General features: G+C 47.3%; 1 protein-coding gene across 4 annotated transcripts; it reads left to right on the top strand.

Annotated features, from left to right (window-relative positions):
- The first annotated feature begins 1574 nt into the window (after window positions 1-1574).
- On the top strand, window positions 1575-11144 carry LOC116948515 (protein max-like). Of its 4 annotated transcripts, none has more exons than XM_032965257.2 (6): window positions 1575-1731; window positions 5658-5687; window positions 6426-6446; window positions 7921-8028; window positions 9132-9255; window positions 10256-11144. In XM_032965257.2, exons 1-6 carry the CDS (start codon window positions 1699-1701, stop codon window positions 10441-10443), a joined length of 504 nt encoding a protein of 167 aa, XP_032821148.1. In that variant the 5' UTR covers window positions 1575-1698; the 3' UTR covers window positions 10444-11144. The 4 variants fall into 4 exon arrangements, with proteins under 4 accessions (XP_032821148.1, XP_032821147.1, XP_032821150.1 ...); XM_032965256.2 differs by having other exon boundaries at window positions 7921-8040; XM_032965259.2 differs by lacking the exon at window positions 6426-6446.
- The last annotated feature ends 3977 nt before the right edge of the window (window positions 11145-15121 follow it).

Below are 15121 nucleotides of genomic sequence, written 5' to 3'. Positions count from 1 at the left end.
CACCACCAACAATTACATCCACCACCAACAATTACAGCCACCACAATTACAGCCACCACCAACAATTACATCCACCACAATTACAGCCACCACCAACAATTACAGCCACCACAATTACAGCCACCACCAACAATTACATCCACCACAATTACAGCCACCACCAACAATTACAGCCGCCACCACCAACAATTACATCCACCACAATTACATCCACAATTACAGCCACCACCAACAATTACAGCCACCACAATTACATCCACCACAATTACAGCCACCACCAACAATTACAGCCACCACCAACAATTACATCCACCACCAATTACAGCCACCACAATTACAGCCACCACCAACAATTACATCCACCACAATTACAGCCACCACCAACAATTACAGCCACCACAATTACAGCCACCACAATTACAGCCACCAACAATTACATCCACCACAATTACAGCCACCACCAACAATTACAGCCACCACAATTACAGCCACCACCAACAATTACATCCACCACAATTACAGCCACCACCAACAATTACAGCCACCACAATTACAGCCACCACAATTACAGCCACCACCAACAATTACATCCACCACAATTACAGCCACCACCAACAATTACAGCCACCACAATTACAGCCACCACCAACAATTACATCCACCACAATTACAGCCGCCACCACCAACAATTACAGCCGCCACCACCAACAATTAGATCCACCACAATTAAAGTCCCCACCAACAGTCTCAGCCACCGCCACTGTGGCCTGCGCTCGTCACCCATTGGGGTGGCAGCCGCCCCCCGCCCTCTCGGTGACACTGAGAGGCGATCGTCTCGAGTCTGGGACTCGTCGAGCAAGCAGCCAAAGGCGAGAGAACGCGCCCCAGGGGAAGATGCCCACCGCTGAGACGAAGCGATTCAATCGTTGCACGCCGAGGGCGATGGGTATCACAGTTAGGGATCGTTCATCACTGACGAACGAGTAATCGATTACACGGCGATCCTCACAACGCATTATATTGTGGGTGTCGTAATCGATGAGTTGAGATCGGTAATTCGCTAGTGCGTGCGCGCGCACCGCTGTGGATTGTAGCGTCACCACGACGGTGAAGACGACGCGAGTCGTGAGAATCGCGACCCCCAAGTTGAATCGACTCCTGACGAGGGGCGGGGCACTAAGTAATGGGGCGGGGCACAGGGGAGGGTGACAGCACAGAGGAAGCGGGTTGGGCGATGGGGGCAGTGGGCGAGAGGGGGGAGGGGGTGCTGCACGTGGACGAGAGGGGGCGGGCCAAGTGGGCGAGACGGGGGGCGGGGCACGAAGGAAGGGGGCGGCGTATCCGTGAAGGGGGCGGGGCAAAGTGGGGGTGACGGCACAGAGGGGGCCCGCTCGACTCGATGGGGGCAGTGCACGTGGGCGCGCACGTGGGCGCGCAAGCTGAGCACGGTGCGAGGCGTGGGAGGGGGGGGGGCATGGCAGGAGGGGGGCGAGGCGTGGGAGGAGAGGGGGGCGAGGCCTCACTCTAGGAGGGCGGGGCGCCCGAGCGCGTGGGCGTTTGGGGCGTGTGGGAGAAGCGGAAAAGGCGGGGCGCGAGGGCTGCCCGCGTGCGTTCTGTTTCCGGTGCGAAAGGGCGGTCACGTGAGGAGGCCGCGCCTCGTGCTCCGCGCACCACGCGCCTCGTCGCCCCGCGCGCGCCATGAGCGACATCGACGACGAGTTCGACAGCGACGTGAGGAGCCGCCCCCTCCTCCTCCACGCACTCTCCTCACTCACCCGCTCGCTCCCCCGCTCGCTCGCACGGACTCTGAGGCGCGGCGCCTGCCACAACTCCCTCGGACACGGCGCGCGCGGCTCTCATTTCACCCGCGCGTGTGCCAGTTACGTGACTGCGCGTGTTTTTGTTGTCCGTGTGTATTATTTGTTTCACGCGTGTGTCAAGCGTTTCACGTGTCCGTATATTGTGTTTCGCGGGTGTCCCCCGTGTCTAGCTTTTGTGTTGCGCGTGTCTGTTTCCTGTTACACGTACCCGTGTGTGTGGCTCGCGTGTCCGGTGGCTGGTGTGTGTGTGTTTCACGTGTCTCTGTCAGTGTGTGTGTTTCACGTGTCTCTGTGTGTGTTTCACGTGTCTCTGTGTGTGTTTCACGTGCCTCTGTGCGTGTTTCACGTGTCTCTTTGTGTGTTTCACGTGTCTCTTTGTGTGTGTGTTTCACGTGTCTCTGTGTGTTTCACGTGTCTCTTTGTGTGTGTGTTTCACGTGTCTCTTTGTGTGTGTGTTTCACGTGTCTCTGTGTGTGTTTCACGTGTCTGTGGGTGTGTTTCAGGTGTCTCTGTCAGTGTGTGTGTGTTTCACGTGTCTCTGTCAGTGTGTGTGTTTCACGTGTCTCTGTCAGTGTGTGTGTTTCACGTGTCTCTGTGTGTGTTTCACGTGTCTCTGTGTGTGTTTCACGTGTCTCTGTGTGTGTGTGTTTCACGTGTCTCTGTGTGTGTGTGTGTTTCACGTGTCTCTGTGTGTGTGTGTGTGTTTCACGTGTCTCTGTGTGTGTGTGTTTCACGTGTCTCTGTGTGTGTGTGTTTCACGTGTCTCTGTGTGTGTGTGTGTTTCACGTGTCTGTGTGTGTGTGTGTGTTTCACGTGTCTCTGTGTGTGTGTGTGTTTCACGTGTCTCTGTGTGTGTGTGTGTGTGTTTCACGTGTCTCTGTGTGTGTGTGTGTTTCACGTGTCTCTGTGTGTGTGTGTTTCACGTGTCTCTGTGTGTGTGTGTGTTTCACGTGTCTCTGTGTGTGTGTGTGTTTCACGTGTCTCTGTGTGTGTGTGTGTGTTTCACGTGTCTCTGTGTGTGTGTGTTTCACGTGTCTCTGTGTGTGTGTGTGTTTCACGTGTCTCTGTGTGTGTGTGTGCGTGGTTCACGTGTCTGTGTGTGTGTGGGCGGTTGTGGGGAGCGATAGTGTAGCGGTTAGCGCTACGCTGCGCTATGAACCTGGCGACCCGGTTTCGATTCCCGCTCACGGCTAACACCAGTGACGATTATCTTAACCGGTCCCGGGCCTCCCCTAGGTCGACTCAGCCTCAAATGAATACCTGGTGCAGTGTGTAAACATTGCCACTAGGGAGACAAAGGCGGTCGGGCGTGGTGCTGGCCACCCACCCCCTCGTGTACCGTTACCGACCTTAATAGGTGCTCGCTGACAGCACTTGCCCCTACAATCTGTTAAGGCTATATGGGGGATTTTTATCTTTGTGGGTGGTTCACGTGTCTGTGTTTCACGTGTCTCTGTGTGTGTTTCACGTGTCTCTGTGTTTCACGTGTCTCTGTGTGTGTGTTTCACGTGTCTCTGTGTTTCACGTGTCTGTGTGTTTCACGTGTCTCTGTCGGTGTGTGTGTGTGTGTTTCACGTGTCTGTCAGTGTGTGTGTGTTTCACGTGTCTCTGTCAGTGTGTGTGTGTGTTTGACGTGGCTCTGTCAGTGTGTGTGTGTGTTTCACGTGTCTCTGTCAGTGTGTGTTTCACCTGTCTCTGTGTGTGTGTTTCACGTGTCTGTGTGTGTTTCACGTGTCTGTGTGTGTTTCACGTGTCTGTGTGTGTTTCACGTGTCTGTGTGTGTTTCACGTGTCTCTGTGTGTGTGTTTCACGTGTCTGTGTGTGTGTGTCTCACGTGTCTGTGTGTGTGTGTTTCACGTGTGTGTGTGTGTGTGTTTCACGTGTGTGTGTGTGTGTGTTTCACGTGTCTCTGTGTGTTTCACGTGTCTCTGTGTGTGTTTCACGTGTATGTGTATTTCACGTGTCTCTGTCAGTGTGTGTGTGTGTTTGACGTGGCTCTGTCAGTGTGTGTTTCACGTGTCTGTGTGTGTGTTTCACCTGTCTCTGTGTGTGTGTTTCACGTGTCTGTGTGTGTGTTTCACCTGTCTCTGTGTGTGTGTTTCACCTGTCTCTGTGTGTGTGTTTCACGTGTCTGTGTGTGTTTCACGTGTCTCTGTGTGTGTGTTTCACGTGTCTCTGTGTGTGTGTTTCACGTGTCTCTGTGTGTGTGTTTCACGTGTCTGTGTGTGTGTGTGTGTTTCACGTGTCTCTGTGTGTGTGTGTGTGTGTTTCACGTGTCTCTGTGTGTGTGTTTCACGTGTCTCTGTGTGTGTGTTTCACGTGTCTGTGTGTTTCACGTGTCTCTGTCAGTGTGTGTGTGTTTCACGTGTCTCTGTCAGTGTGTGTGTGTGTGTGTTTCACGTGTCTCAGTGTGTGTGTGTTTCACGTGTCTCAGTGTGTGTTTCACGTGTCTGTGTGTGTGTGTTTCACGTGTGTGTGTGTGTTTCACGTATCTCAGTGTGTGTTTCACGTGTCTGTGTGTGTGTGTTTCACGTGTGTGTGTGTGTGTTTGTTTCACGTGTCTGTGTGTGTTTCACGTGTCTGTGTGTGTGTTTCACGTGTGTGTGTGTGTTTGTTTCATGTGTGTGTGTGTGTTTCACGTGTCTGTGTGTGTGTTTCACGTGTCTCTGTGTGTGTTTCACGTGTCTCTGTGTGTGTGTTTCACGTGTGTGTGTTTCACGTGTCTTTGTGTGTGTGTGTGTTTCACGTGTCTTTGTGTGTGTGTGTGTGGTTCACGTGTCTTTGTGTGTGTGTGTGGTTCACGTGTCTTTGTGTGTGTGTGGTTCACGTGTCTTTGTGTGTGTGTGTGGTTCACGTGTCTTTGTGTGTGTGTGGTTCACGTGTCTGTGTGTGTGTTTCACGTGTCTTTGTGTGTGTGTGTTTCACGTGTGTGTGTGTTTCACGTGTCTGTGTGTGTTTCACGTGTCTGTGTGTGTGTTTCACGTGTCTCTGTGTGTGTTTCACGTGTCTCTGTGTGTGTGTTTCACGTGTCTCTGTGTGTGTGTTTCACGTGTCTCTGTCTGTGCGTGTCTCTGTGTGTGTGTTTCACGTGTCTCTGTGTGTGTTTCACGTGTCTTTGTGGGTGTTTTTCACGTCTGTGTTTCACGTGTCTCTGTCTGTCTCTGTGTGTGTATTTCACGTGTCTCTGTGTGTGTTTTTCACGTGTCTCTGTGTGTTTTTCACGTGTCTCTGTGTTTTTCACATCTCTGTGTGTTTCACGTGTCTCTGTCTGTGTGTTTCACGTGCCTCTGTCGTTGTTGTGAAATGTTAACTAGCTCGCCTGGTATGCAGGAGGTCGGGGGTTCTATCCATGACCCTGACGTCTGCTGTGTATTTGGAGTTTGCAAGTCTCTCTCCCCGTGGTCGAGTGATTTTTATTTTTTCTCCGGTCCTCTGGTTTTTCCCTCCACATTTCAAAACATTCAATTAAGATTATTTAGTTATTTAACTACTATCTATGTCCAAATGATGAACTACTTTGTTGAGCTAACGTGTGTGACCAGGTCGCTTCTGAAAAATAACGTAATACCCTCGTGGGCTTGGTTTAGTTGTATTTGTTTGTGTTGGGGCGATTTATTTTTTGCCTATCTGATACTTTGCACTTCTATCATGTTTTCATATTGTTGTAATGTTCTTACTGGACATCTGTGAAAAAGAGCTTTATTGCTCATCAGATTCCTCCATGATAAATAAATATTCTGATTCTGTGTTTCACGTGCGTGCGTGCGCGTTTCACATGTGTGCGTGCGTGCGTGCGCGTTTCACATGTGTGCGTGCGTGTGTTTGTCTATTCTGCAGGATGATCAGTGCTCCAGGTTCCAGAACACGGTGAGCGCCTGTGTGGCCACACAGCGGCGTGGCGCAGCCCCTTTGGGGCCAGGAGCGGCTCCAGGGTTTGGGATGTAGCAGGGCCCTGTGTCCATACTCGACCTAATACTCACGCCATTGTCACTGTTTCAGGGTTATTGTTCTCGCTGTTTTTAGGTCGCTTGAGTAACAAATTGTTCATGTTCTGAAGTTAGTATTTCAGTGTTAGTGCTGCATGTTTTCAAGTTTATGTTTGTTTAACCAGATGTGAGAATTTAATTCGCTTGGATAGTCTGAAAACCAAAGGCGTCCACCAATTCCAGCCCCGGTTGGCTTGATGCGCTGGGATTTGAACTCAGTCGAGGGCTTTTGACAGTGGTGACACGCAGCCCGATTTTGAAATGCTGCTGCCTTGCGGGCAGCATCGGCAACAGCAGCGCGTATCGCGCACACAGTTGGCACGGTAGGCCGTGCTGTCGGTGGAGTTATTGTATCGTAGGAGGCCACCATTGGCGCTGCAGGGAAATGACCGGGCACGTCTTCCGCGTTTACTGGGTGAGATTAAACCACAGGACCTGTGGCTTTATCATCGCGTTAACCTTGGGTGCCCAGATTAAAATGTCAAAACAATCACTTTGTGATTTGAGTACACAATTTCTACTGGGCGTATTTTATTACCGTAATAATTTACATATATACACTAAGACTCGTGGTAAATTAAGTAGAATACCGTAATAACTTGATGTTTTTCTCTTAAAGGAGCATTTCCTCTTTAACCAGGTAAGAGCTCATAAACTGCCTTTGTACTTGGGGGCATCGGTTAACGTACTTGGCGGAAACTGTTGTATGACGTGTTTGGCTGCGTTTTGAGGTAAATAGCGACGGGAACATTTTCTGCTATTCATCTCGACACATTCCGGCGTGAAGGAAGTTCACCGGGGCCAAGGTGCAGCTTTTGCCAGGGCAGGTGAATGCGACTCGCTTTGTGGTCGGCATCGCCGGCACACGGAAACCCGTTTCGCACCACTGCGTGGGTGTTATGATAACCCATTCGGCACCGTTCTGCCATGTGCCATGATCGCAGAAAAAAAGTGGATGAAACTCTGAAAGGAATGTGCCACGTTTACCGTCCTCTGCTTGCGGAAAACCCATTCCGCAGGATGCAAACAACATAGGATGCGATGTGCAGGCGGTTTTTATTTCGAGTTATGACTTAACACACACCTGGCACAGTTGAGCCATTGGCATGTCACTTGCATACATGCGGGTGTATGTTGGGTGGAATGTCTAGACCAGGGGTCGGCAACCTGCGGCTCTCCTAAGGGCTGCTTCGTGACAGTTTTTGTTATTAAGGGCCACCGTCTTGTGTTCACCATTGCATTGCAACTCTTGAAATATTGAGGTTTTTTTTCTTCCGAATTTGAAAAAAAAGGCGCTCTTATTTTGGTTTGCTGGACCTCTGGTCTAGATTAAGGGTGGAGGCTGCAGCCAAGCTGGACTACAGTTAAACAGCCATTAAACTATATACAGGACCAACACTTTTTTCTTCTATAATCGGTGAATTGCCGCCGTTGCTGTAATTTCCGTAGGTCCACTGATTGCGATTTCTAATCCGATCTACGCATTTTACGTGCACCAGCAATTTTACATCTGTTACAGGTAAACAGGGATGTCAAAGTGTGTACGTGTTTCTTGTAGGTTAAAACATAGTAAACATAAGATAATATTTATACACCACTATGGACAAATTAAACTAGAGAATGACTGGTTACATATTTTTGTTAATGTTTAAAATATCTGAGAAGCAGTCAAACTGATTATTTCCAGTTAAGTTTGGGTTAACCCAAAAAAAGCTTTTCATTTAAATAAAACTGTCTTAAAGAAGGTTATATTTACTAAATACATGCATAGACAGGAAAGGCAGTACATAATATCCAGTGAGTGTCTGTCTTACGGGTGACCGTATGTGTGTGTGTACGCATGGCTTTGTGATCAAGGATTTATTTGTGGCTGTGTGTATGCTGTGTGTATGGTGCGTGTGAATATGGTGTGTATGCTGTACGTGTGTGTGTTTTATCCCTTGTAAAACAGGTTGGTTAAAATCGCTATTCCTGGTTCTAAATAGTTTTGTCTAGATGCTGTTAAATACTTCATTTTTTTAACCACGATATTATTTTATACAACTTAACGGTTTTCATAAACTGTATTTCAAGAACTGTGCATGGCATATTTCTGCTTATTTCGTTGTGCCCAGGCAGATAAGCGGGCCCACCACAATGCATTGGAACGCAAGAGGAGAGACCACATCAAAGATAGCTTCCATGGTCTGCGTGACTCCATCCCCGCAATTCAAGGGGAAAAGGTCTGTCACAGGGTAATTGTTTTTTGTTTGTTTTTAAACACGGTCGAGTACAGGCCCGAAGGCCACACGACACATCGAGTGACCAGTCGCAAACGGCACGATCAGAGTTTGAATAGGTAAGAGTGTGACACGTGTTCATATGGACATAGAGCAAGGTTGTCATTAGGGCTTGGGGTGGGGAGGGAGAGACGATGGGAGGGAAGTCCACAGTGGAGAGCAGTGTGTGAGGGGGAGGTGGCAGCGGCAGAAGAGTTGTGAGCTGCAGTGTGGTTGGTTGAATACCGCTCTGATGAAACAACGGTCCAGTTCCATTCGTTTAGTTTAACTTACACTTGAACGGTACATGCCATAACCTAAAAAAATCAAATTACATCCTCCAACTTAGGTCCTTTCTAAACCTATGCGCATAAATGTATTTTATGGCATTTTATGGCATTACCTGAAGTGACCACTGCGTTTTTGCCTATCCAAACTTAAGAATGTAAAATTCCCACCAAAAATGACGCATTAGTCTGTTAACTTTGGATTGGTCCTCCATCCTTAATGCTTGTATTTTTTTCAAATTTTTATTTCAACTTTTGGCGTAATGTATTGAAACAAAGTATAAGTTTCGGATCTCTCGCAAAGCAGTCCAACTTTTCGTCTTCTGCAATGACCCACGGATTAACTCTGATCCCTCAGTCACCTCTGGTTTAGACCAAGTCGAGGGCAGCACTGCTTACTCTGCACACGAGAGTGAGATTCGTCACATGACCATCAAACCCGATATTGTAATAAAATGTAATGGTGGGGGACTGGACTGAGACCATCAACTCGCACTGCACTCAACCCAATATAACCACATGCAGCTGCCTGAACTCAAACCTAGGGATCTCGGAGTTGGCACAAAGGGTTTTGTTGTACACTGTAGAAGATCGCCATCCACAGGCAGAGTAAGTGCATCAACAATTAAGGACAATACAGTCGGGAAGAGTGGAGTAGGGCCAGATTATGCTTGTACGCCTGAGTTAGCCTGAAGTTCTCTGATGTAAGACATTTGTATTAATTTTGTATGTGGTTATATTGTTGGTGTGTTCCGCCTGCCTTATTGAATTTCACTGCAGGCCTCCCGTGCGCTGATTCTCAACAAAGCGACGGATTATATCCAGCACATGAAGCGTAGAAACAACTCTCACCAGCAAGACATCGATGACCTCAAAAAGCAGAACTCACTTCTAGAGCAACAAGGTGTGTGGAATACACAATTTACAAATAGAGAACGACTTTTTTTGCGATGTGTAGTCTTAACTTTTTGAGTTTCATAGTTTACCTAATGAAAGCTTGGCTACCAGCCCCGTTATTCAAGGCACTCTTGGAAATACGACAGTTCTTGAGTTCTCACCTGCATTAACTACACTTTGCTGACATCTCCTGTCCACCATGTGGGTACGGCAGGATTTGGAGTTCCAAAAACAAACGTTATCTGCTAATCCTTGCCTTCCAAACACCGAATTACACTAGGCATGAGATATTGCTATGGTACCTGAGCATTCTCAAAGTCTTAGTAAGAAATTTTACTAAACTACATGACACTTATTTGTAAAAATAAAGTTAGAATTGTTTTTGTTTAAAACAACCTATGTTTTAAATATCATTGAATACATGAGTTGAAATTATAACAAATTACAGTTGTTCACGCATCTTGGAAACAAGTGCTCTTCATACAAATGTAGTTTTCTGTTGTGTATGTGCGAGTGTCATCATGTTCTTATGTTATTCAAATTGTGTTAGAGATTTGTGATAGGCACTCGCTGCACGAATTCTGGGTCTCGCTAAAGATCTCGACATATTCGATGTAGTTTCTCGCAGCCAGCCGGTCGTATGATTAATAAATGTTTATGGTTCGGCCATGTAATGACCTGGCCAAATTTCATTTTCGCTTCTCGGATTATTTCTTTGCTTCCTGGATTTTCCTGAAGATGCTTGGTATAGTTTCAAGCGAAACATAATGCTAAATTTGCTTGAAGAATTGCCTTCAACTTTGAGGTGAGCTGAAACCATAATATTTGGCCTGTTGAAAGCTTGTACATGCGACCAATTTAATGTTTGGATAATGTCGGGTGGTGGATGGATTGCCAACCGAATTGTGGCCACAACAATACTGGCCTAACACGTGAATCATGACGTGCGCTAACAAATGGATCCTATTTGCTAAAGTGCACAGTCTTCGTGTGTCGTGTGTTAACAGTGCGAGCGCTGGAGAAGGCCAGAGTGTCAAAGCAGCAAGCTGGCACCTCGTCGCCCAGCGGCAGCTACGTTGGCCTGAAAGGGAGGGCGGCTTCTGCAGCGATGTTGGAGGCATCTTCCAGTTCCGACTCCGAGGCAGAGCCCAAGGAGCCCCACAGTCGTAAGAAGCTGCGCACGGAGCCAAGCTGATCGCCTTCAAAATGTCCACATGGCGGGCTGTTGTTGTACCCACTAGCTCAAGTTATGCTGGGGCCAAGGAAAAGGTGATTTTTTTTTTTAATTGAAACCTGGTATTTTAAGAACACTCCCGTGTCCTTCTTTAACTTCAAATGTATTCTTCAGTTAAATTCGTGTGTTTTTTTTTTTCAAAGCAATACAGTTTTCTTGGGATGCCGATAAAGCTACTTGAATATCAGTCGTAGCTTTTACAATTTATAAAAAAAAATACTTGGCATGAAGCCATTGTAAACAGACCTACATAATTTGGTGTGTTTTGGATGGTGCATGAATGATGTTTGTTTACAAAAGCTTTGTTTTTTTTATGCAGCCATGTTTTGTGGTTATAAAAATGTATTAACTTAAGTCCATTCCTTCCCTTTGCTGTATATACTATTCTTGTGGCAGCCTTCCTCCATCGTCTTCTGTCCAGTTCATCTCCATTGAGAAATAAGATCAGCTGGGGGGAGAGAGGGAGCCATGTTTTAGCTTAATTTGGTTTTGTGGGGATAAAGTGACTGATCCGCAATCATGTCTCGCACACATTTTGTTAAGAAGGACTCAACAACTTGCTGCCAAAATTATCTTGCATTGTTCTGAATTATATTTTGATGTATTTTACATTAAAACAGCATATGAGATGAAATTTAAAAATAAAAGTAGTGTCCATCTTAGTTCCAGCTGAGTGCTTTTGTCAGGCAGTGTACAAACATTTCACTGCACACCCCCGTACTGTAGAAATGCCTCGTATCTGCCATGGTTGGCAGTATTCCTGCATTGAAGAGCTCAATTTGCAGAAAAGAGTTGTTCATGCGAGTATCAATTCCGTCTTCACATCTTATATCAAGCATCGCAGATATAAGAGTGGCAACAGCCGGTGCAGTTCAGGACGGCAAAACCAGGAGCCAGAAATTCCCAAACCCCCACTTTGACAAAGGCGAGAACCATTGGTGTACGAGTACACCAGATCCATGTGGAACGATGCACGGCTCGCAGGCAACCTTGTCGGCACCAGGTAGATGCATTCAGTGGCACCAATAAGAAGCGGAGTGAACGTCACGAGGGGGACACGTGTCTACACCACTGATTGTAGCGTGGCGTAGAATGTCTCTTCAAGGTCACTTTCCACGGTAGGAGCATCACGCGGCGACGAGGGAGCTGCCGCGGAGTGCCTTGGTCTCATACATAATGTGTGTGTGTTGAACTTCTTTCACACCATGCATAACCAACCGTCAATACACCGCCGGCAGTCGCTCCTTTCAACTGATGAAACCATCCTGCTTGAGAATGACGGCGACTCCTTTTTTTGGTGATCGCCCTCTGAGCATTGTGCCAAATTTGGCAAATAACCCACAAATTACTGAATTGGAATATGCAGAGTAATCATAACCCCCGACTATGAAAGCTTGGCAGGACCCTCCTGAGAAAGTCGTGAGACTGAGGCTTTCCTGACTGACGAAAGCATAATACTTTAGTTTTGCTAAACATACCAATACAGGCAGTCCTCGACTTATGAATGCTGAAAATACAAACCAGCTTCCATGAAATATAAAAAATCGATTATCGCTTTAAAACTCAGACTCGCAAACTGAACCGTGGAACTTTTCGTGGAGTGGTGGTCCTCACCTGTGTGTGTGAAAGTGAGTGGGGGAGGAGTCGTGTTGTGGTTAGCGTACTGCGCTAACAACCTAGCGATCAAAGTTAAATTCCTGCGCGCGATCGACACCAGTGACGATTACCGGAATGGGACCTGGGCCTCCCCGAGGTCGACTCAGCCTCATGAATACCTGATGCGGTGTGTAAGCATCGCCACTGGGGAGATGAAGGCAGCCGGACGTGGTACTCACCCCCACGTGTGCCTTGCCGGCCTTCAGGTGCTCATGAACAGCACTTGCCCCAACAGTCTGTTAAGGCTACACGGGGCATCGTTGTCGTTGGGGAGTGTGTGTGGGTGTGTGGGTGTGTGCACGCACGTGTGCTCGTGCATGCGTGGCCCGTGTGGGTTTGCAATTGTGATTCGCTTGCACCCCCTTCTGACTACAAGCTTGCATCAGGACGCAAGATCAGTGAAAATAAATAAATTATATTTGTTTTATTTACCATATAGTACAGTATTTTGCTCTCGTGTTATGTGCAAATGTACAATATTTCTTAATTATGAGTTTTAACAATGCTTCCCATTTTGTTGAACCGTAACACATTTCATAACACTGACCGTATGGGCATTTAAATAAAGTACATTATTGTGTTCCTTATGAACCGTTAGACTTGCGAACGGGTCTCGGGAACGAATTGTTCTTAAGTCGTCGAGGATTGCCCGATAGGACGGGCAATTGGTGTTGTTTCTGGCTCATTGCCTCTTGCATGGTTTACCGGCCGCTCGCCTAAGCAGAGGGGATATGGGCTATAAGAGTCGGAGCCGGAAATCGCCAAATGAGTTATGTCAACACTATGTAACACTGCGAGTAAAATAACTCGACCCACGTCCAACAGGATACTTGCCTATAACCACCAGCATTAGTTCAAGCAATCACTGCTGCTGATGAGATGCAGAATGTCGAAACCGGCCAAGAGTTTGCTTGCATTGAACAAATGCTGCTAAGTTTACGCGCTCCTTGAAGCCTGTGTGGCGGTGGCATGTGTAAAAAAAAAACAATGTTAAGGGACAAGATAGGGAGTGCATTGCTTGGTTACCTCGGTCTTGTACGTATGTTGAACTTCTTTTGCACCGTACGTAGCCAACCGTGCTCAACGCAAAGCCAGTGTGTGTGTTGCGGGTCGACCGACCATCTAATGGGGACGGCATGAGGTGCCGAGTGAGGATCATTGGCTTTGCCAGAACGGCGTGCTCCCATGCGCGTGTTCACGCCGCGAACGACTCCGGAGCGGATTGTTGTGTTGAAGGACGAGGCTACCACGGGTTGTTGCCCTCTCCCTGCTGTGTGTGTGTGTGTGAGGTGGGGGGTGGGATGGGCAGGCTTTTCAAGGTTGCAGAAGTTCTTGTGCCAACAATGGAAACCTTTTCCAAAAAGAGCCGGTTCATATTGGCCGAAGGCAAGGTGGGGGGGAAGGTTTTACCATTGCTAGCTAACATAATTCAGGCTGTTCAATTGCAGTTGTCTCCGTGGAGGTGCGTGAATAACGGATACCCTTGTCGTGGTGGTCTGTCACTTTTTTCACAAACCAAACCCACACATGTTTTTTCAGTCAACCTAGGTGTGGACAATATACGAATATAATTCAACAATACCAGTGCTGTACCAGATCTCGGTACAAATCAATTCCTGCCACCCGAGCACGGATGCCAGTTGTCAGCCGATGTTTGTGGTTGAACACTCCTCACTATCAACCAGGACGGCCGTTGTCTTGAACTGCAAACCTCTGCAATAAACGGGAAATGCGCCACCATTCTCAAAGTTGGACAGAATTTCGTGACATCCCAGAGTTGATGTGAATATTTAGTACAGCCCGTATGTCCAGTCACTGAGTCCGGGACCCCATTGAGCTATCTGGGGCCCTAGGCCTTTGCATGTGTGATCATGCCCTGTTCTCGCACTATAAGCATGAGAAATGTGTTAATTATAATCAACCGTATATGGCCAATGCGTTAATGTTAGATTGTGCATTTGGATATTTGGTTAATTTTTTATGTACTTGGGTCGATTGTTTAGTAAATATGCTTTTTAATGTTTTGTAACATTTGGAATGTTAAATGTTGCACCACGGTTGCGAGATGTGAATTGCCTCGACTGTTGTACAGGAGGGTGCGGGTTCGATCCAGAGCCGGTGGCTGTATATTCAGAGTTTGCATGTTCTCTCCGTGGTTGCGTGGATTTTTCTTCGTCGCCTGGTATGCAGAAGGTTCTGGGTACCTTCCTGAGCCCGATGTCTGCTGTATATTTGGAGTTTGCATGCCTCTCTGCCTGTGGTCGAGCGGATTTTTTACCGGGATCCTCTGGTTTTCCTCTCCACATTTAGAAACATGCGTTTCGAGTATTTGGCTGCTTTAAATTTCCACTTAAGCCACTTTGAGCTATCGTGTCGCTTCTGAAAAAGAGCTTTTTAGCTCGGTGGGCTTCGCCTGATAAATTAATATATTGTTGGGAAACATTACAATCAAATAACAGCAAATATACGTAATCTTTGATTACATTTGGAATTTGCCCCATTTCACACAGTCTGCAACAGTTTCACGGTTGGGGGGTGGAGCTGCAAAAGTGATCCGAATTGGGGACGTTTTGCGGGATGCGGTATTTTTTTTTAAAGTGGCAAATTTTGATGGTGGCGCCGGCACACGATGGCAGATTTTTAATAACGACGTCACGTAGATCTTTCACGTCCATTGATAAACAGGTAAGTGCGTGGTGATGCTGTAGAGTCCAGGGGCGGGGAACGTCCGGCCCGCGGGCCGTTGTAGGCCCGCGAAATCATTTGGTCTCTGGCCCTGCCAAGGCAACCGCAGACGGGACTCGAAATTCAATAAATCTAGGTAGCAAACCTTGAAAAGCAGTTGCGAGTAGCAACATCATCACACGCCTCGCCAAAGAGAAGCAGTTCCAGCCATCGCATTAGAGGTGAGTTAATTCAATGCTTGACCAAAATATAACAGGCTATTTTTTAAGTTGATAATTTTGTATGGCCCGCGAATGAT

The sequence above is a fragment of the Petromyzon marinus genome, chromosome 33, assembly GCF_048934315.1.
Source record: "Petromyzon marinus isolate PM22_M1 ecotype Great Lakes invasive population chromosome 33, UKy_Petmar_22M1.pri1.0, whole genome shotgun sequence".
Lineage (NCBI taxonomy): Eukaryota > Metazoa > Chordata > Hyperoartia > Petromyzontiformes > Petromyzontidae > Petromyzon > Petromyzon marinus.
The sequence above is the reverse complement of the archived record's forward strand: the minus strand, read 5'-3'. Positions and strand labels throughout refer to the sequence as shown.

Bases quoted from the DNA above. Each gene is read 5' to 3' on its own strand.
- LOC116948515 (XM_032965256.2), top strand. From the start codon at position 1,699: ATGAGCGACATCGACGACGAGTTCGACAGCGAC. The intron at 5,688-6,425 runs GTGAGCGCCTGT...TTTCTCTTAAAG, and splicing joins GCTCCAGGTTCCAGAACACG to GAGCATTTCCTCTTTAACCA. The intron at 6,447-7,920 runs GTAAGAGCTCAT...CGTTGTGCCCAG, and splicing joins AGCATTTCCTCTTTAACCAG to GCAGATAAGCGGGCCCACCA.